Source organism: Macaca nemestrina, chromosome 3 (assembly GCF_043159975.1).
Source record: "Macaca nemestrina isolate mMacNem1 chromosome 3, mMacNem.hap1, whole genome shotgun sequence".
Lineage (NCBI taxonomy): Eukaryota > Metazoa > Chordata > Mammalia > Primates > Cercopithecidae > Macaca > Macaca nemestrina.
The window spans coordinates 22,811,449-22,832,828 of record NC_092127.1 but is presented as its reverse complement, the minus strand read 5'-3'; the positions used below and the strand labels follow the sequence as shown (position 1 = coordinate 22,832,828).

Below are 21,380 nucleotides of genomic sequence, written 5' to 3'. Positions count from 1 at the left end.
CCCCTAACAGCAACTGCAGGCTGTCTTGGTTGCTGCACCCTCCAGTTGGCAGCCTGTCCAAAGGGAGCCTTAGGGATTCAAACTCAATTGTGGATCACACTGCTCTTTGATTCCACTGACAGTAGTCCACGCAGGCCACAGATGAAAACATAATGGGTCTCTCTTTATAATAAACTTCCCCTGTCCCACCTAATAGACTCTTATGGACACAATGTTCTTGTGTAAAGTTTTTTTTTTTTTTTTTTTTTTTTTTTTAGACGGAGTCTCGCTCTGTCACCCGGGCTGGAGTGCAGTGGCCGGATCTCAGCTCACTGCAAGCTCCGCCTCCCGGGTTCACGCCATTCTCCTGCCTCAGCCTCCCGAGTAGCTGGGACTACAGGCGCCCGCCACCTCGCCCGGCTAGCTTTTTGTATTTTTTAGTAGAGACGGGGTTTCACCGTGTTAGCCAGGATGGTCTCGATCTCCTGACCTTGTGATCCGCCCGTCTCAGCCTCCCAAAGTGCTGGGATTACAGGCTTGAGCCACCGCGCCCGGCTATGTGTAAAGTTTAGGAGTTGATGGAAAGAAAGAAAAATTTTAGTGACTATAATGGGACCCACTAATCTTGTGGTGATAGAAGGCGAACAACACCAGGTATTCCTGGAGAGGGAACACCTTAGACTCTGCAATAAATAGAGGGACAAGAAACATTCATGAGCTTTTGTTTTTCCAAGCCACGCTGACATCTTTGCTCCCCAAGGAAAATGCCCTTGTGTGTCTTCCAAAATGTTGCAAGTGTCTTAAAGTTAACTGCGTGCTGGATCTGACTTCCCCAGACACTCCTTTTTCCATTTCACTTAACCTTACCAGAGAAGTCTAGAAAAAAGAGATGGCACCAGCTCCAGAACCTCCCATGTAAATCACCTGTCAACACCATCAGACGTCTTTACCACCTCCCCTCTCATTCTGTGGGGTGAATGAATGCTACCAGTCTGGTTGCTAGACAAACCAAGACAAATTAGGCACACTTCCTTCAAGCTATCACTCCAAAAACAAGGAGTAGAGTCTATTATTCTAACTGAATTGGGAAACCTGAGATCTGACAGCAGGCTGGAGAGCCATATTTGATATACTGTCAATCTATGTTCCATGAACAATATAGGTCCCACCTGCAGAGTCACATCAGTTTTAACAACACTTTCTTTCCGGGGCACCATATGCACTATTAGCATTGTACTTCCAGAAAGGAAACCAGGCATTAACTTGTTTTTGTCCTGAAAATAGAGTGACATACACTTCAGGGGTGGTCTTAGAGACCCTCATCCACTTTAGGAAACAGCACCAGTAGATAACGTAGCCCTCAGCTAACTCAGGAGCTCTCTCTAAAATTAATTTATCACAGGTGACATATTTCCAAGTGTGACACCAGGCTCATTACTTATGGACACCTTGCAAGAAGTTCTTTTTGTAAGAGGAGGTATGCATTAGAAAAGTTGATAATAAATGTTTCACTAACAAATTTTGTGAAGTGAAGTGAGCAATGACAGGACGTTGTTTCTGAAAGGCATTCAGGTCAGTCCCAGTCCACTGACCAGATATTTTGGATGACACAATTGTCCAAGACGCCTCTCTGTAGGTCAAGTAGTGACATCTATGCAATCACTAGTGTATCCTGCTGTACCTGACTTAATTCCATAGGCCAAGTAGAAAGGCCAAGACAAAAACGTAAGGCAAAAGTCACATTGGATATATAAGGTAGATCTGGATGATGTATGTGATGTTTCCAGGAGGCTGGCTCTGAGACCCTGGAGTGGGGGGTCGGAGACACTGCTGAGATAAATTTTGCTTGCAGGTTTGTATCATCCTCCTGCTTAGAGTTCTCTCCATGATATCCTTAATTAAAGGCTACATGAGATAAATTGAACAGATTTGGTTCAAATACCTGTTGATGGAGTGGCCTACGTAGAGGAACATTCTCTAGAAGCCAAGATGTGGAAACAAAGGTCAGATACTGTTTGGAGGCAGATCTCCTGGGTTCACTCACATTTTTGCACATCATGCAATCAGAGGCACTGACAGCTTTTGTTCTGTGTACTCTTTTCAAGGATGTTTATGTAGCAAATGGATTTAGAAAGTATTTCCTTCTGAAATACTGGCTTTTGAACTTTTAAAAATTTTCTTTTAATATTGTAAGTGTACATTTCCACCGTTTTTTGCATCACATTAATCTTGCTGAATACTTTTTGTTGGTATAATGGTACGGTATTTTTGGTAGGTCATATGGCTTTTCTGTCTGGATGGACTTTACTTTGGTAATCTCTCATTTTACTGTAATGTGTCTGGACTTGGGTTTCTTCTTGTTTATCTTACTTGGTATACACTGTGTTTCCTGTACTTGTGGAATCATGTATTTCATCACTTCTGGAAAATTCTAAACCAAATTCTCTTTTAATATTTTCTCTGTGTTATTACTTCGGATTACTCTTTCTATATTTCATATTAAACTTTGGATACTTTTTCATTCTACTCTACAGTCTATATATTCTACCTTTTTGGGTAATTTGTCAGAAACATGTATGTGTATGCATGTACACACATATAATATATATATAATATTTGCATATATTGCACACATGTAATATATATGATACATACATATATTACAGTTTATTATTGTATGTTACATACATAATACATATACATGTACACACACATATATATAAGTTGTAGTTCATTATCTTCAAGTTCATCTAATCTGCTGTTTAATCTACTGACTTAATTTTTAATTAAATAATATTTTAATTAAATAAATGATATTTGGTTCTTTTAAAAGCTGAGTTTTTTTTTCTCAAAGTATATTTGGTATTGTTTGAATATTTCAATATCATTTTTAAATTTTTAAATGCTTCATACATTAATATATATTATACAGTTGATGTCTGTTAAGGAGCTGAGAACATTTAAGGGATTCTCCCGATACTTGGAAGCCTCAATATATACATTCTCTGTAGAAATCTATTATGAATTCAGACTTCTAAGGATTCCACAGAGTTTGTTCTGCCAACTCAAATTCACAAGCAATTAAATAAATATTATAAATAAAGGAGCACACCAATACAATACAAATAAACTAATAAACAAAATGAGGCAAGCTAACAGGAGCAAGAGTGAACAATGCCAACAGCAAGAACAAGGCAAGATTTGTATTTTAAATACTTAAAATTCTAAAATTGTTAGAGACAAATTATTATTAAAGGGTCTCAGCTTTGGGCTTGCCTGACCTCTGCTCAGATGTAGTGTAATTCAGAACACCAGACCCATGCAAGAGCAGCTCAAAAGCATCAACACTATACCATAATAATGATATTATTACCCCATGCTACTGCAGGGACCTGTAGATTACTTTTCAGATTTCTAGTGCCTGATGACAAATATTTCCTTTCTTTTCACCGGAGGCACAGCTGTTCAGAGGGGTTGTCTAATTCATTGACATCACTATGCTTTCACATCGAGCCTACTCTACCATTCTTTCACAGGCCATTAATCTTAATATTTTCGGATTCTTGTTATTGACAGTTTTTTTTTTTTTTCCTTTCTCAGTTTCTGCATTAGTGTTGTTACCTTCTGTTTCATTTGGCTGTTTATTTGGCTTACTTCAGATACAAAAACATACTTAACCCACTGTCATTTCACATAACAAGACTAATTTTCTTGGTGGAGTACATTTAGGGTGGGAAGAGGTTAAAGGCCACTGAAACATACAGTGCTCATAGAGTATATCCAGTGTGATTGTGGGAAAAAATATAATTTGCTCAGGTACCCCAAAAGGATATGACAGCCACATTCTGTTGTGTTTATTTTATAATTCAAGTGATTATAAACTGATATAGATACAATATATGTCATACTATTTTTTTCTTTATCTAGAAAAATAATGTCATATTAATTTTAAAATCATCTGTGTATTGTTATTGATATAAAATTAGCATGCTTAATTACATGTTATACAAAATAATTTTATTATAGTATTACTTTTATATCAACCATATTTTTATTCATAGCCATAGTATTAGTCTTGCTCTTTACTAGCTCTATGCCCTTATGAACTTATTTAAAATCTGTTTCAATGTCTTATGTTTAAAATGGGAACAACATTAGTGTATGTTAGTGTTTGTTATATATCTTATAGCATTGCTAAAATTAAGACGTTAATGCATATATAAATTAACACATTAGCTTAATTGAGTCATTCATTAATACATTAATTAATACAATAATACTGATTAACACACATTATGCAATCATGATATGTTAATTTTTTAAAAGAATATTTGTTTGTTGATATGAGTTGGGTGCCTTTGACAAAAGGAATATAGAGCTCTTCCAAAGGTGCTGTGCATACATTTACTTAATTACCTGGAAACTTTCTGAGTAACTCAGCTGGAATAACTTCTAGTAACATAGTAAGGATGGCACACGCTATAGTTATCTTTACAGATGAATAACATTATATTAATTGAAATAAGCCAGGCACAAAAAGATAAATACCACATGTTCTCACTCATATGTGGGAGTTAAAAAATATTTTGAGCCCCTGGAAGTAGAGAGTAGAATTGGGGGTATTAATGTCTGAGAAGGGGAGAAAAATAGGGAGGATAAAAAGAGGTTGGTTTACAGATACACATGGATAACCTATTTACTTTTTTACAATCTTTCGGAAGAGTTGAAATATATATGGTTTCTTTATATCTCTCCCATTGCCTCCCATGTTTTTTTTTCCCCCTTGGCAAAGTGATGAATAATTAATGTTACAAAGGACATCATTAAGGTAAAATTCACAATTCACAAGTGATAAATGCATCAATTAAGGTCTTGCTGGGAGTTTTATTGCACAGTACAGTGCTGTGGTTAACTGTATGTGAGCTTAACTGGGCTCCAATTCCAGCATTGTAATTCACCAGCTTTATGGCTGACATGGGTTTCCATTTCTTTATCCTTAGTTTGCAGATCATTATAAAAAAGTCTTGTAAATTTCTTTAAAGATTAAATTACTACACATAAAATATTTAGGATATTAACTGATATTATTGTACATTTATTTTAGCAATTACTACAAATATTACTAGAACTTCTATTACCACAACTAGTATATGCCTAGTATTATTATCATTATGTTTCTCTTAAAGAACATGTATATTTAAACATGTTCTACATAGTTTAGGATTTTTTAGACAAATGGGTTCCTTATATATACAAACTAGATGGACTGTTTATTAACCACAAGATATCTAAGGTATAAAAGTTAACATGAAAATTCCCCAAGTGAATATATGTGATGTTAGTCCTTTTTTAGTATATAGTAACACAAGATGAAGACACTGATATTATATGTTCTATTCTGTGATGGCTACAGAAAACTTAATTAACATAGGCTTAAGCTCTATTAAAACTTCATTTTTTTACAAACAAAAATCTATAGGTAACTTCATTCCTAATGTTGAAAATACTGAACACTTTTCTTATAAATTGGGACTAAGGCATGGAGATGCATTGAACCTTGTAGTGGAAGTCCTAACCAAAACCTAAGGCAAGAAATAGAAAGATAAAAAAGGAAGAAATAAACCTGCCTCTATTCATGGAGAAGGATATTATGTGTAAAATAATCTGGAGAGATCTACAAAACATTACTAGAAATAATAAGTGAATTTAGCAAAGTGGTAATATACAAGTCAGTATAGAAAATTAACAATATAACAATATACTATCAGCAAACAGTTAAAAATTGAATTAAAATTAAATTTACAATAGTACTAATAAAAAACTACTTAACAAATTTAATAAAGGGCATTATGAAATCCTATACTGAAAATTACCAAACATTAATTAATGAAATATAACTAAATGGAGAGATATACCAAGTGTGTGGATTTGAAGATTTGGTACTGCACAATATCTAAAAAAATGACTCCAACTTGTTTTCTATAGAAACTGATAGACTGATTCTGAAATTCATATGGAAAGGCAAAGGGTAAACACCAAAGCAATAGTAAAAAGGTATAACAAAGTTGGACTTTGCACCGGAATTCAAAAGTCAGCATTAAGGTACAACAAATTAGACATGTGATACAGGATTAAGGACAAATAGTTCACTGAACATAATAAAGACAGAAACAGACCCACACATTTAGGACCATTTCATTTTTGACAAAGACGTCAAAGCGATCCAATGAAGTAAGACGCTATAAATGATTCTGCAACTGGTTGGCTACTTTAAAAAAAAAAAAAAAACATTGTGTAGAAACGGGTTTTTGCCATGTTACCAAGGCTTGTCTTGACCTTCAGAGCTAAAGCAATTTTCTTACCTCTGCTTCTCAAAAGGGTGGGATTATAGGCGTAGGCCACTGTGCCTGGCCTGGTTGGCTACATTAAAACAACAACAACAACAACAAAAACCCTACCTTCTCCTATACACAAAAACTAATGAGTATCACAGTCCTAAATCTAAAAGTTAAAATTTTAAAGCTTCTAGAAGACACAGAAGATTGTTTTCTGCAACAAGTAATAATCATAGAAAGTTGATGAGTTAGGCTTATTTATCATGCATAATATCTAAAAATATATTTTATTAATACTCTGATATCACAGGCTTTAAGCCAGTAAGAAACAAACAACTCAATAAATTTAAAAGCCATATATTTTATTTTATTTTATTTTTTAGTGATTCAAATAAAGGTAGTTACCACATTATGTGTAGCAACATAGAAAAATAATGAAGGGTAATTAATTTAAAAAATGAATTTGCTTCAATTTTACATTAAAATATTGAAAGGCAGTTAAGAACATGGGCTCTGGACTTAGCTGAGTAACACTGATCAAATGACTTAAATTCTCTGTTCATCACAGTTCTCATCTATCAAGGAGGGAAAATAACCAGTTAATGTATTTAAAATATTTGAAATATTTGCCAGAAAATATGGTCTACATAAATGTTTGATTTATATATGTACACGCACATTATACATATGCACACACACTTGTATATATGAGGTTAAGAAAGTTAATGTAGTGAAAAGGCCATGGGATACCATATTGCAAGATCAAACACAAGTTACTGTGAATGGTAGACAAAAACCAGGCACCTGTGCCTCTGACTCATTACATTATACCTTCCCCACAGATAGGCCACTGGCACCAAGCTGTGGGAAACACGGATCAGGGCATTAGGAAAATAACTTAGTATCCAGAAACGTATGTAAAAATAAAGGGACTGGGGTGAAGGTATTCTGGAGCAAGGTACCCTGTCTTCTCTTAGAAGCTTCTATTCAAAGGCACCAGTCATTGATCAAGTCAATGGCCAATCAGGGATTTGAAAAAGCAAAAACAAACAAAAAAAAATAGTTCTTTTCCCACATGTGAAGCTGCTTTGCAAGTGTTTTTTGGCTGTTTGCTTCACTGCAAGTGGCAAATTTAAAATTTACATTTTTCCCAGTAACTGAAGACCGGAGAGGATGTATTTTGTGCTTCAACACATGGCTCCAGGGAGTAAGGATAGGGAGTGTTGGAAACAAAATCAATGTAAGGAGAGGAAGACTTTTTTAACAATTAGAACACTCCTCAAATATAGAGGTTTACCTCGCAGAATATGATTTCATACCAGGGACTTTATTGCATAGAAGTTTTTCCTAGATGTTCTTTTAAGTTCCTTTTGAATTTGAAATTTTATGATAAGGTTCATTCATATTATTTCCTGTAATGTTCAGTGCTGTAATAAGAATTGATCCCCATAAATGACCATGGTAATGTTCTGGTGGTGTGATATTGATCGAGTTGGCCAAAAGTCAAACCCAATCTAAGTGGAAAAGCAAGTCACATGGAAAGAGTGCACATCCATTTTTGATAGTGGATCTTCCAAAATCAAATGATCTCAGCTCTAAATATTCAGAAGAAAGAAGACAGAACAACTAAACACTAAAAAGTATAACATATCAAATTTCTCATGATTAGGAGTCAGAAATTATCTACCTTTCAAAATGTGCATATAGTTGCTAGAATTAGTAACTATAAAGAGAAAGTAAGAACATGCCTCAAATATGGAAAAAAAATAAATGACAGAAAGGTTAAAACATTATAGTAGCATGTTGAAACTTAAAATAGAAATTTTTTGAGCCAGGTGCGGTGGCTCACGGCTGTTATCCCAGCACTTTGGGAGGCTGAGGTGGGTGGATCATGAGGTCAGGAGATTGAGACCATCCTGGCTAACACAGTGAAACCCCATCTCTACTAAAAATACAAAAAAAAAAAAAAAAAAAAAAATTAGCCAGGCGTGGTAGCGGGCGCCTGTGGTCCCAGCTACTTGGGAGGCTGAGGTAGGAGAATGGCGTGAAGCTGGGAGGCAGAGCTTGCAGTGAACTAAATTGCGCCATGGTACTCCAGCCTGGGCAACAGAGTGAGACTCCGTCTCAAAAAAAAAAAAAAAAAAAAAGAAAAAGAAAAGAAAATAGAAATTTTTTGAACAGTAATAAAAAAAATAGGCCTTCTCTTTTAAGGCTAATGTTATTGTTCACACACACACGCGCACACACACCCCTATCTTTTATTTAAGTATTCAAAGGCATTAATTTGAAGGGATGCACGTGATTCTCAGCCATGGCTACATATAAAAGTCACATGAGAAGTTTTCAAAATTCCAATTCATGGGACCCCATTCCAAATCAAGTTAAGTAGCATCTTTACAGCTGGATTTGGAAAACTGCAGTCTAAAATAGGTAAGCTTTATATTTGCCTTCCTTCAAAACCACACACACACACACACACACATACACATGCACACACAATTTTATGAACAATACTCATTTCTAAGGAATTCACGATTGTTTAGTTCCATTGCCAAGCAGCGCATCACTAAAAATATGATAGAAAAGAGTTTAAAATCATCCACTGTTGTCCTCAGGGAATTTATATTACACATGTTCTACTCAAGTCTGAAACATTAGTATTATTTATTGACTTGTGCTCACGGCAAATGTAATGTACATTTTACATAACAAAGTGAGAAATATATCCATGATCTAACATAAATGCTGTATTGAAGAACAATTCCTAGTTCTTACTGAAGCTTGACAATACAATCAAAATAGACTTTGCCTGAAGTAAAGAAATGAAGGCCTTCATCTTTTGTGTCAATTTCAAGAATGATTACCTCTCAAACAACCTTGAACAGACTTATATTTTGATTTTTCTGGCAATGCTGAATTTGAAAGAATTCAGAGAAGACTGGTTCTTTTAAAAAGAAAGATTAAATAGGCTTCTAAAGAAAGTAAATCATTTTTTCTTAATAGGAAAAAAGACAATGTTCCAAAAATACTTTTTATGAAAATCACAAATGTCCCAATATTTTTTCAAGTAAGCCTATTTATCCATAGTTCCTCATCTATTCACTTTTCTTTTTGTGTATGCATTTTTAAAATACTCTGCTGAGGATTTCTAGAAATGCCAATTAACTTAAAAGCTTGAACTCAAATAAAATAATTATTCAAAATTGGTCACATTGCATAATGAAGTTTACCTTTCAAAATTATATCTTAGTTATGTCATTTGGCTACAGTCTTTCTTTGTGTACCTTCTGATATCCCTCTTTCCCACCACATCCCCCAGCTCCTGCACCTATTGTACTTCGTAATGACCTCACCTCCAGTTAGGATGTGCAATGGAAATATCATTTATAATCTTCTCTCTATAAAATGAGCTGAAAGTAATGAACAAACATTGTGGGTCTAAAATAGAACTTGTAGGAATATTATTTATAGTGTTAAAAAACCCCTTTGTATCAATGCATGGGTCGACAATTCAGCAGATGAATAGGAAAGGCTTCCACAGCAAGATGACACTTCCACACTGAATGTAGGGCCCCACATCCAAGACTCATCATATCTGGCTTCTGGTTTATCTTTAACATATCAGGACTACTCGGGGAGGACTTACGACTTCAAGCAAGGAGCTTCATGGACCCCACTGAGCTTAGAATTTGGAGCTCATCATTATTGTTCGAATGTGTTTACATCTGCCCTGTCAAAATTTGCAAGTTTATTGACAAAATTTAGTGATCCAAGAGCCAGAAGAAAGATCTTGTGATCTCTTACCTATATTCTATTTTCAACTCTCATAAGTAGATGTTGGGAACATAATAAGGTGACATTTACAAGAAGATACTGGCCTCTGTGGTCTTTGTTCTTGATCCAGTAGCTAAATAGCCTAGGGCAATACTTTCTTATGAGGGAGGAACAAAAAATCACCAACATGTTGAAGTCATTAATTTGAGATTCAAATCAAATAAACTCTTAAGAAAAGATTAGTAGGCCGGGCGCGGTGGCTCAAGCCTGTAATCCCAGCACTTTGGGAGGCCGAGATGGGCGGATCACGAGGTCAGGAGATCGAGACCACCCTGGCTAACACGGTGAAACCCCGTCTCAACTACAAAAAATTACAAAAAAAAAAAAAAAAAAAAACTAGCCGGGCGAGGTGGCGGGCGCCTGTAGTCCCAGCTGCTGGGGAGGCTGAGGCAGGAGAATGGCGTGAACCCGGGAGGCGGAGCTTGCAGTGAGCTGAGATCCGGCCACTGCACTCCAGCCTGGGCTACAGAGCGGGACTCTGTCTCAAAAAAAAAAAAAAAAAGAAAAGAAAAGATTAGTAAGGATAGTTCCACCTAAATTTTTACTGGGTTAAGAGTTCTACTTAGTTTTCATTGTTTTATATAGTTCAGTCTCATCGCTGTCAATGCCAAAGTTTAAGATTACGATGGATGGTCCAAAGTGGAAAACTCACTAAGTTAGATTAGAATTAACAGAAATAAAAATGGTGATTTAGAGTTATTCAAGACCTATATTCACTTGAATCATGCTTTGTGTAATGTCTTTCTATGTAAAGAAAGCATTTGTTAAAAGTGACATTTATGCAAATAAATATTAAAATAATAATTCAAATATGAATTATCTATAAGATTAGTTGTGTTGATAATACTAATAAGATTAGATGATTTATAAGCCAAGGTATCACAGTGTGCCCCATGCCCAAGGAGAACAATGAGGAAACCCCATGAAATTGAATATATACCTGAATTAATCTACGTATAATAGGTGCTTTTAGTCTTGAATGAGAATCTGAGGGCTATTTCTTACATGCTAAGTAACTCTAACATCATCAATCAAGTCTCATCAAATAGAATTCCACTTCTAATTGTAACTTGGTGTCCTATGAAACTAAATTGGAAAAGGAAGGAGCACCTGCTAAGAGCAACCTAAAAAGAGTCCCAAAAATGTCAGCAGAAGCCAGTAGACTTCTGTTAGCACTCTTTGGGAATGATGACACCCTAGGCACAAACTTCTGGCACATATGTCCAATGTTGAGAAAGACATAGTTCTACTTAGGTGGATGCCAGTAAAAATTTCCAATCTCTCTACCACTGACTCCATTTGTTCAATCATCTACAATCACTAGATAAAATTAGGATTAAAATTTGCTTCCTCTGTAGCTCTTTCCATCAGTTTGAATATTACAATCTGCATCCTTCGTTATAAGTCAATAAATCAGTAAAATGATTTACACATCGTTTCCACGTGGGATTTTATGAGATAGATTCGCTCTCCCTTGTACTGACAACATGAATTCACTAAACTTGCAAAGCCAAAGCCCTACCTATACCATGTTAAATTCACCAAGATCAAGACCATGTTGAAAGGACCCCTGACACACTCCTCTCCTAGCAATAACTCCGCTTCTATATACATCTATAAAAGTTTAGCAGGTAGACATAAGACAGCTTCACTAAGGATACACAGTACTTGGCACCTAGTATGTACTATGTATGTATTTAGTGACTGAATTAATTAAGAGTATTGTAGTGCACTTGCCCAGATTTGTAATTGTAAAAGGCAAGTGGAAGTTTTGGGGAAATATTTGCTCAGACAAATTGTGATTCATAAGCAGGTATCCACAAAACCGAAGCATTTTAATAAAAGGTAAAAAAATTCTGGAAATAACTTTGCAGCAAGCACAATCAGATATGAACTAAGAAAAGGTTATTTATAGATCTCATGTATACTCTTTAGTAAGAATATTCGAATTGTTGCTTAAAAGGATATTAACATGTTTTTGTTTTTTCAAACAGGTTTTCTCTTGTTGTTCAGGCTGGAGTGCAATGGCACAGCTCACTGCAACCTCCGCCTCCCTGGTTCAAGTGATTCTCCTGCCTCAGCCTCCAGAGTAGCTGGGATTACAGACGCCCACTACCATGCCTGACGCATTTTTGTATTTTTAGTAGAAATGGAGTTTCACCTTGTTGGCCAGTCTGGTCTCAAATTCCTGACTCAGGTGATTTGCCCACCTTGGCCTCCCAAGTGCTGGTATTACAGGTATAAGCCACTGCACCTCGCTTAATAATTTAATTATAGGGTAAGCTTCTTCTAGGGACACTGCATAATATGCTACACTACCTGTCTAAAATATATATTTCTTAAATCTAAATTTTTAAATGTATTCAGTCCCTAGGGTTTCAGATAAAAGACAGTGAGTCTGAACTCTTTCCTTTCTGTTACATAAGCTAAGGAAATTTATCAATGTCTTATTTAGGCAAAGTTTGTAAAAATCCCAAAATATTTTAACAATATGGGACACTTAATTGGGAGGAAGAATAATGTAGACGAGAGAGCAAAGGCATTGAATCAGAGATTATATCAAATCCCGGCTTCAGTGTCAACTAAATATGTGAAACTTGCCAAATTGCCTTTCTGATCCCGGTTTTTTCATCTAGTAAAGAGGTTTTTTTTTGGTGGCTTAAACGAGATAATATAGGAGATAAAATATGAGATTAAAAAAAGTAATTGTAGTGACAGATTGTAGCACATTTATTGTTGTTAAAATAATATTGATCACTAAAGCTATTGTACAGCACACTAACATTTCTGGCACCTTTCATAGTAGCAGCAAAGGAAAGGTTGGCTTTGATATTTGAGGGTTCATAGCTTTAGTATTTCAAACCTTAAAAATTCTGATATGGAAAAAACAAATACATATTGGATCATATTCCAAACCAGTGAGATTATTCATATTATTTTATAAAGTAAATGAGTAATTTGAATATCACATTAGATAACCAATAGTTTTAATCATTTACTAATACGTATGCATCACTTATTTCATACTAAACAACTATAGGTGTCTTTACCTGAAAAGAGTAGGTATGACCATCTGAACCACAAACAGGGCTGGGATAGACCATTGGGCACTGCTTGCAGGTAGATAATATGGGACCCCTCCATTGCCTATGGTCTACTCCTGCTTCTTTCATCCTGTTAAAAAATAAAGCAAGCATATTGAGCATATTTATTTAAGAACATGCATTTATATTAGCTCATTCCTCTCCTCCACTGCCATTCCAACTCCTGAAGATACATTAGAATCAACAAACGATTCTCATTTTTAATTTATTATTTCATGTCATATTTTTCATTATATCTTTTGATTTCTATCTCAAGGCTTGCCTCTAATGAAACAGGAATATGTCCCTTAAATATATTCTGCTAGTCACATATAAATGATAGCTGTATTTCTTCATGCAAACCCTTTTCATAGCCTCAGAAACAAGCAACACTTGCTCAGCAATAAAGGACTCACACATCTGGCACCTTCTTAAAAGCCGTCCTCACATTCCATTAGGAACAATATATAAGAGATGACACCTAATTCACTGGGTGCCTAAAAGTAAGAGTGGCTTACTTTTAGAGAAAACAGAAACAAAGAATTCCAATTTTCCAGCATTTACCAGTATTTAGAAAGCCAAATGACTAGGGTTAGTGACAGCAAATTTCCTTTTGTTGTGTAAAAGTGTCTTAAAATAGATCCATGCGGCTTTGATATAGAATAACTTGAAAAAAATCCATTGTTTTCTGCTACCTACACTTACAATTGTTTGTTTCCCCACTTTGGTTAAATTGCTTTATTCCTTTGCCTATTTGTGTGAACAATTTACACAGAGTCAGGAAAATGGCTTAAAAGCTAGAAAAAAAAAAGTAACTGAGAATTCATTAAAAAATTAATATTTAGAAGTCCTGTAGTAAATCAATATTCGTTTATTACAACTGCTTATGGAGAGAGTAATTTGATGCCTTATGTCAGGATGAGAATAGATGTTTTACTAGAAACTATTTTTTCTTTGTGCCTTTTGTTTTCTTTTCATGAATATGTCAAATCTACAAATAGTGGTCCCAAAAGACTATCAAGACACATTTTAAGGACTTTCACTATAAGTAAAGAAGTTTGAACTATGTATTTCAAATTTTGCCAGAGTTTGGGTGGGCTGGGCATTACACATTGATTATTTTATCTCTCTTTCTCTCTCTCAGAAAAGATTTTCATGAAGCCTATCATAGTTCCAAATAAATTCTCTTTATTTCAGTTTTGTACATTCTGCCAAAAGACCACATTAAAACCTTGCTTCGCTACAAAGTTCATCTTATAACAGATACAATGAGAAAAAATTAATATGCAAATTTTTCCTGAAAAACAATTGGCACGATATCCTAGCGAGAAATAAAACAATGACTGAAAAACTTGGACTATTCCGTAACACTTCAAGATTTATAAATTACAAAAATGTAGCAGAGAGAAATTAAAAAATAAAAAATAAAACGTTCTACTTGCACTGAACTTTCACTGTGTGTAATCAAACAAGACATGAAATTATGCAAAGTTATTTGCTCTTCAGATACATTAGGAGAAAGTATAAGCAAGTTTGGGCTTCTAATCAGTGAAAAGTATTTTATTAGAGCAAAAGGGGATTATAGTAAAAAAAATAGGATGTATATGTTCTTTATGCTTAGGTTTATATCCCAACTCTGTATCTCTTTTATACTTCATCTCATTCTTCTTTTTTAACACATATAACTTAAAAAAAACCCTAATGAGATCTGGAAACTAAAAATTGTTGTATTAATAAATTTCTCTTATAAATATAACATTTACAACTTAGAAAATATTTTAATTTCTTTTTAAGAGTAAATATAACTAGATGTAAATTTTTTAAAAATTTGAAGATTTGGCTGGGCATGGTGGCTCATGCCTGAAATCCCAGCGCTTTGGGAGGCCAAGGTGGGTGGATCATCTGAGGTTGGGAGTTCGAGACCAGTCTGACCAACACGGAGAAACCCCATCTCTATTAAAAATACAAAATTAGCCAGGCATGGTGGTGCATGCCTGTGATCCCCGTAACTCAGGAGGCTGAGGCAGGAGAATTGCTTGAATCCAGGAGGCAAAGGTTGCTGTGAGTCAAGATCACACCACTGCACTCCAGCCTGAGTGAAACTTCATCTCAAAAAAAAAAAAAAAAAAAAAAAAAATTGAAGATTTATTAGAAATTTGTGACATTGAAATGAGCTCAAAAAGTAAAATTGTAATGTACTTGTAAAATAAATTTTGAAGCAAAACAAGATTAGTTGTTCTTATTCCTTCCAGTTTTAACCATATGGAACACTAAATAAATGTGTTCATATTCCTAAAGTATATCAATAAAAAATGTACTTTTTATTTAGTTTTGATGCTGGTCAGGATTTGCTGGAGTGAAATATAATCACCAACAATATACAAATGCATTTCTTAGTCTTATGGGAATACAAAAGTACTTCTACAAATTTATATAAGTCCAACTCTATGTGATATCACCTTTCCACATACATGTAATATCACTATTCATCATGGAAGAGATTTTTGCATTTCCAGACTCCTTTTATAAAAATGTATCCTAGATGACAAGTTGATAGGTGCAGCAAAGCAACATAGCACATGTATATATATACCTCTGTAACAAACCTGTACATTCTGCACATGTATGCCAGGACTTAATAATAATAAAAATGTTTCCTATGATTCAGAATGTGTTTGGTTTGACATCGGAGATTGTTCTCAGAATTAGTGTTCTTCACAGTCTATTGAAATTTTTGTTTTGTTCTTAGAAAAATTAGCCAAGTAGATGAAGATATAACATTAAAAACTTAACACTTAATTTAATATCTATGTATGATATATAATATGTAAACTTATATAAATTATATATACATGGAAATCATCGGTTGTTGGTTGGTTTTTAATTACATTTTGAAGGCCCCATTTAAGAGAGAGCAACGTGTTTCTAAGAGAGAAGTGAACTCATGTAGTCATCGTATAGGTGAAGATGTGCGAAGCGACATGATTAGGGAAAGGTGTACTGGGCTCAGGCTATGAGAATGGCTGTCTGGCAACTGTGGCAAGAGGAATGCCCCATGTAAGAAACTAGATCTGGGAAGAGCACAACTAGGCACATTATTCTGAATATTCTAGGTGCAGAAAAGATTAACCTTTGAGCCTACATCTAATTTTTTGATACACCGAAGGTCATTTACAGTTAGTTGTTTTAAATTATTAACAAATAGGGTGATACAACCTGTTTCCATTAATAAAGTACAAAACCTAAGCTGGCTGAAAAACTCTGAACATTTTCAGAAATTGGTCTTCCAACAGCAACTCCACTGGAATAAATATATGACTTCCATAGACTCATCTTTTCAAATAAATATTCAATTCTAAAACTCTGAGTTAAAAATTTATTTAGTGTCTAACTGCATCCTATACAGGGTCACACCCCCTTCCCTCAAGAAGCAAAAAATTGTATTTTGGAACTCAGGGAAATGAAGAAAATTGAATAACATATAACAAACTCAAGTTTTCTTTTCTTTTTTTCTCAGAATCATTCGTTTTAAAGGTTCCAGATTCAAGGCCCTAAGTTAGTTTCATATAATTATAAATATTATTATGTTTTTATGAGCTGGAAAATTAAACTAATAACTAAAGAGGAATTCATACTATTGCTAGTGTTCTTTTGGATGACTCACTTCTAGGCCTTTGAATCATATCATCTTCTTACCACCTGAACTATTATCTTGTATTCATGATTTAACTTTCACTGTAGCCTTCAGTATGTCTCTAGCATCAGTCTCATATGAAAGCTCAATAGTCTCATTTTCCTAATAACTATAAGTTAATTGCTGCTACATCCATTTACTCATTTATGGTCTACTTAGCTTTCTGTTTAAGTTAATCATGTTGTTCATTTTTACAAAATAATTTGAACAAAACTTCCATGTTTCAGGATTTACATTGATTTCTGAAAGAGGGTAAATGATGTCACCAAAATGGTGAGCAAAAAACCAAAAACCACAAAATACCCTCTCATTCTAACTTGACTTAAATTTAACATATGCCCATTTCATTAATCAGCCTTGGCAAGCCACCTACCTCCCTCGGTCTTAATTTCTTCACGTGTGCAACGACAGGTTTCATTATTATGGATCATTTGATCTTGAGTAATCCATGAGTCTATAAATCTTTAATAAAATTGCTTATATGAAGACCCTTAGCAAAAGTTAGAAGCGTAGATAGCGCTTATTGGCCATATGTTATGATTTTAGGATTTGGTTTAATGTTAACAAGTGAAGAAAATATGTCATTTTGGGGTGAAGGATGAGGTTGGGTGTTAAAAGAGAGAGCTAGAAATGCTGAAGTTGCAATGCTGGGCTCTCTCAGGTAGCAAATGAAAGACATGGAGGGAGCCCTGTCATATGATAAGCAATGAATGAAGGGAAATAAAATGTAGCGTGGTTGTGTGAAAAGAGGCAGAATTTCCACAAATGCATATCTATGAATCAAATAATATTTGCATTACAATGTCAAGAAACAAGAAATCATAAAAATAAATGGTATAACATATTGATTCTCTAAATAAATATTTTTCTTAAACCTTGTAGTTCTTGAATCTGATATCATATAGTAGAAAGTCACAGTTCTCAAGGTCCTAAATATGCAAGCAGAATAAAATGCCAGCTTAGGCATTATATATTTACCTTAGGAGAGTTATAGTTTGGCTCTGTATCCTCACCCAAATCTCATATTAAATCGTAATCCCCACGTGTTGAGGGAGGGATGTGATTGGATTATGGGGGCGGTTTCCGCCATGCTGTTCTTCTGATAGTGGGTGAGTTCTCACGAAATCTCATGGTTTTATGTGTTTGAAGGTCCCTCCTTCACTTTTCTCTTTCCTGCTGCCTCACGAAGGAGGTGCCTTGCTTCCCCTTCCCTAATGACTGTTTAATTTCCTGAGGCCTCCCTAGCCATGTGGGACTGTGTGTCAATTAAACCTCTTTCTTTTACAAATTACCCAGTCTTGGGCATTTCTGTATATCAGTGTGAAAACTAACTAATACATACCAATATTAATTTAATTATTAACAGAAGGATTTGATTATAATCTGATAAAACAACATTCAAGTGAGAAGAGATATTCTGTGGAATATCTCAACTGATGGTAACTTGATATATTTCTTCTGTTTACTCAGTACCCTGTTTCATGTCCCAAATCATTTGCTTTTTAAAATTCTGCCAGAGTTGTGGTAGGATTATTTCTTAAGACATGACTGACAAGTCACGATCTCTTCCCTATTGGTCATAACTTTTCAGGAAAGAAGGCTACTTTTATTACATTTTGCCATGGGTCTTAGCAAAGGACAGATGCTATTAGCTGACTGCAGTAAATTATCTTTCAGTGCGAGAAAATTATATAAAAGCTGGAAAGGCCTACATGGAACTTATAAAATTTACAATGAACACTATTTACTTTAAATGATTTCTATATTGTATGTCAGGAATTTGAGCATTAAAGGAAAATGCCATAAGAAATAAATTTTAAGTAAGGTATATACTCTATGAATACAAAAAAGTATTATGTCAGCCTCCTATCCAAACACTAACCAGGCCCAGTCCTGCTTAGCTTCCTAGATCAGAAGAGGTCAGATAGGTTCAGGGTGGTATAGGTTCAGGCTGTAGACTAAAATACTTTATAAAAGAAAATATTATTAACAATGCTGCTATTAAAAATGGATGTTATAGAAGAAATTATTTGACATAACTTATTCTGCAATATGAATAACAACCTGATTTGCTCTATATATTTTTGAAGGACAGAAATCCACACACAAAAAAACAATTTTTAGACATATTTTAAATACAGTGGTAGAAGTAATTAATAAAAAATAACTTTTAAAATTATTCCTAAGATAAATTAACTACAATCTGATATAGTTTGCATGTTTTTTCCCTCCAAATGTCATGTTGAACTTTGATCCCTATTGTTGGAGGTGGGGCCTGGGGGAAGGTGTTTGGGTCATAGGGGTGGGTCCCTCATGAGTGGTTTGGTGCCATCCTCATGGTAATCAGTGAGTCCTTGCTCTATTAGTTCTTGTGAGATCTGATTACATAAAGAGCCTGGTCTCTCTGTCTTGATTTCTTTCTGGCCATGTGATCTCTGCACACCCCAGATCCCCTTCAAATTCTGCTATTAGTAGAACCACTCTGGGGCTCTCACCAGAAGCAGATGCTGTCACCTTATTTCTTGTACAGCTTGAAGAACCATTAGACAAATAAACCTCTTTTCTTTATAATTAAGCCAGTATCGGGGTATTCCTATTTAGCAACACAAACTAAGACACAATCTAAAGAATTATGGTAATAATAAATTTTCAATATGAAGTGTGCTTATGAGGCCAACTAGTATGATGCAGAAAAGATACCAAGAAATCAAAGCAATTAGTGATTTAAAGTATATGCTTTACAGAGCTTTTAAATTAAACATCAGGATTTAGAGTTTAAAGAGAAGTGGATAATTTATAATGAGTACCAATTTCTTTGAACAGATCCAGTTATTATCATATTTGAATAATATATGCTGTCAAGTAAATGATTTTTTAAGTGGTGAGCATATTCATAATTATTGAAGGCATCAATAAACTCTTTCAAAATTTCAATAGGCATCACAACAAATGACATGACTGCATATTTGTAATCTCCTTTTCAATCTGACCCTCAACAGATTGAACGAGTAAAATAGCTTTGAAATGTATAAAATGTAGATGATGTCAAATTCAGATTGTAGTGATCCAGGTCCATACTCTTTCCACAGATGTAATTCCACACTATTTCAATTACTAAAGACCTCTTCATTTAAAAAGCTATATTCAACTGCAAATGATCTTCATTGTATAAGATATAAAGAGTCATTACCATGAGTTATAATGGACCAGAAATCTTTATAAACCCATTTCCAGTAAAATGCAGGTCAACAGATTAAGAATTCATAATCTCATGTGTGACAAATTAATTACCTAATTAAAAGCTATGTATAGTTATCTTCATTGAAAGAAGTGTTAGGAAGTTATTTTTTCTTTTAAATCAATAAAAAATTAAAATGCAGTATTTTAGGAACTAAATCAAGTATTTAAATAAATCTAAGGTTAGATTTACATGTATGCTGATAGCTTTATGTGACACACATATATGTTACTTTATCATTTTAACAATCTTATACAGTGTGTATTAGCCTTTAAATTGTGAGGCTAGGAAGAAGTAAATTGGCAGAGCTTAATTATCAAGCCTCTGGTGCATACAATTCATAAACATGAACTTCCAGGGTTATTCTTTTCATTGGGCCATTCATGTTTCCTACTATAAGTATACATATAAAATTTTAAATGTAATGGAAAACCACATTCCAATATTCCATAAATTTCTAGACCCGTTAACGTAATAGGTTAAAAATGACAGCATCACTACTTCAAATTTTAGTTAGAATCTTCATCACCACCAAAGTACAAGGTGGTGTCTGGAGAGTATACCTCCTGCCTAATTAAATCTGAAATTTATATATAGTGAACTAAGTAACACAATATCATAATCTAGATTCTGAATTAGTAAAAGGATTAACTAAGATATGAATTGGTTCTATTTAATTTGCATTGACAGGTATATTTATTTTCATTCAAGATATTAATGTTCATAAGCAAAGTAAGCTTTCAAACAATAACTGTGCTACTATTTTAACCTGAACTAGCTTATAGTGTCAGCACTGAGCAAAGTGTGAACTAAGATTTGAGTTCATAAAAATATGTGATTCTTAAATATCAAGGAGATTCTATATTTGGAAAAATGTATTCATATTTTAAAAATAACAGTGACAGATATGCAGCTTAAAATGAGAAAAATATTTTACCAAAGGAAAATGACTAACAGTGCAACATTTCCTAAAAGATATGGAAAAATATTCTGTTTGACTCTTGAAAACACATTTTTTATATATATATAAATGTCTTGATTGTGAAAAATTCTTTTAATTAAAAAAAAAAGGCCGGGCGCGGTGGCTCAAGCCTGTAATCCCAGCACTTTGGGAGGCCGAGATGGGCGGATCACGAGGTCAGGAGATCGAGACCATCCTGGCAAACACGGTGAAACCCCGTCTCTACTAAAAAAAATACAAAAAACTAGCCGGGCGA

At 34.4% G+C, this 21,380-nt stretch overlaps 1 protein-coding gene across 3 annotated transcripts in view; it reads right to left on the bottom strand.

Annotated features, from left to right (window-relative positions):
• LOC105466712 (SPARC (osteonectin), cwcv and kazal like domains proteoglycan 3) overlaps window positions 1-21,380 on the bottom strand; it is a 483,715-nt gene that overhangs the window by 149,629 nt on the left and 312,706 nt on the right. For all 3 annotated transcript variants that reach the window (XM_011715825.3, XM_011715826.2, XM_011715827.2), the window contains one exon: window positions 13,199-13,322. In XM_011715825.3, the coding sequence (XP_011714127.1) occupies window positions 13,199-13,322 (124 nt within the window). The remainder of the gene's footprint in view (window positions 1-13,198; window positions 13,323-21,380) is intronic.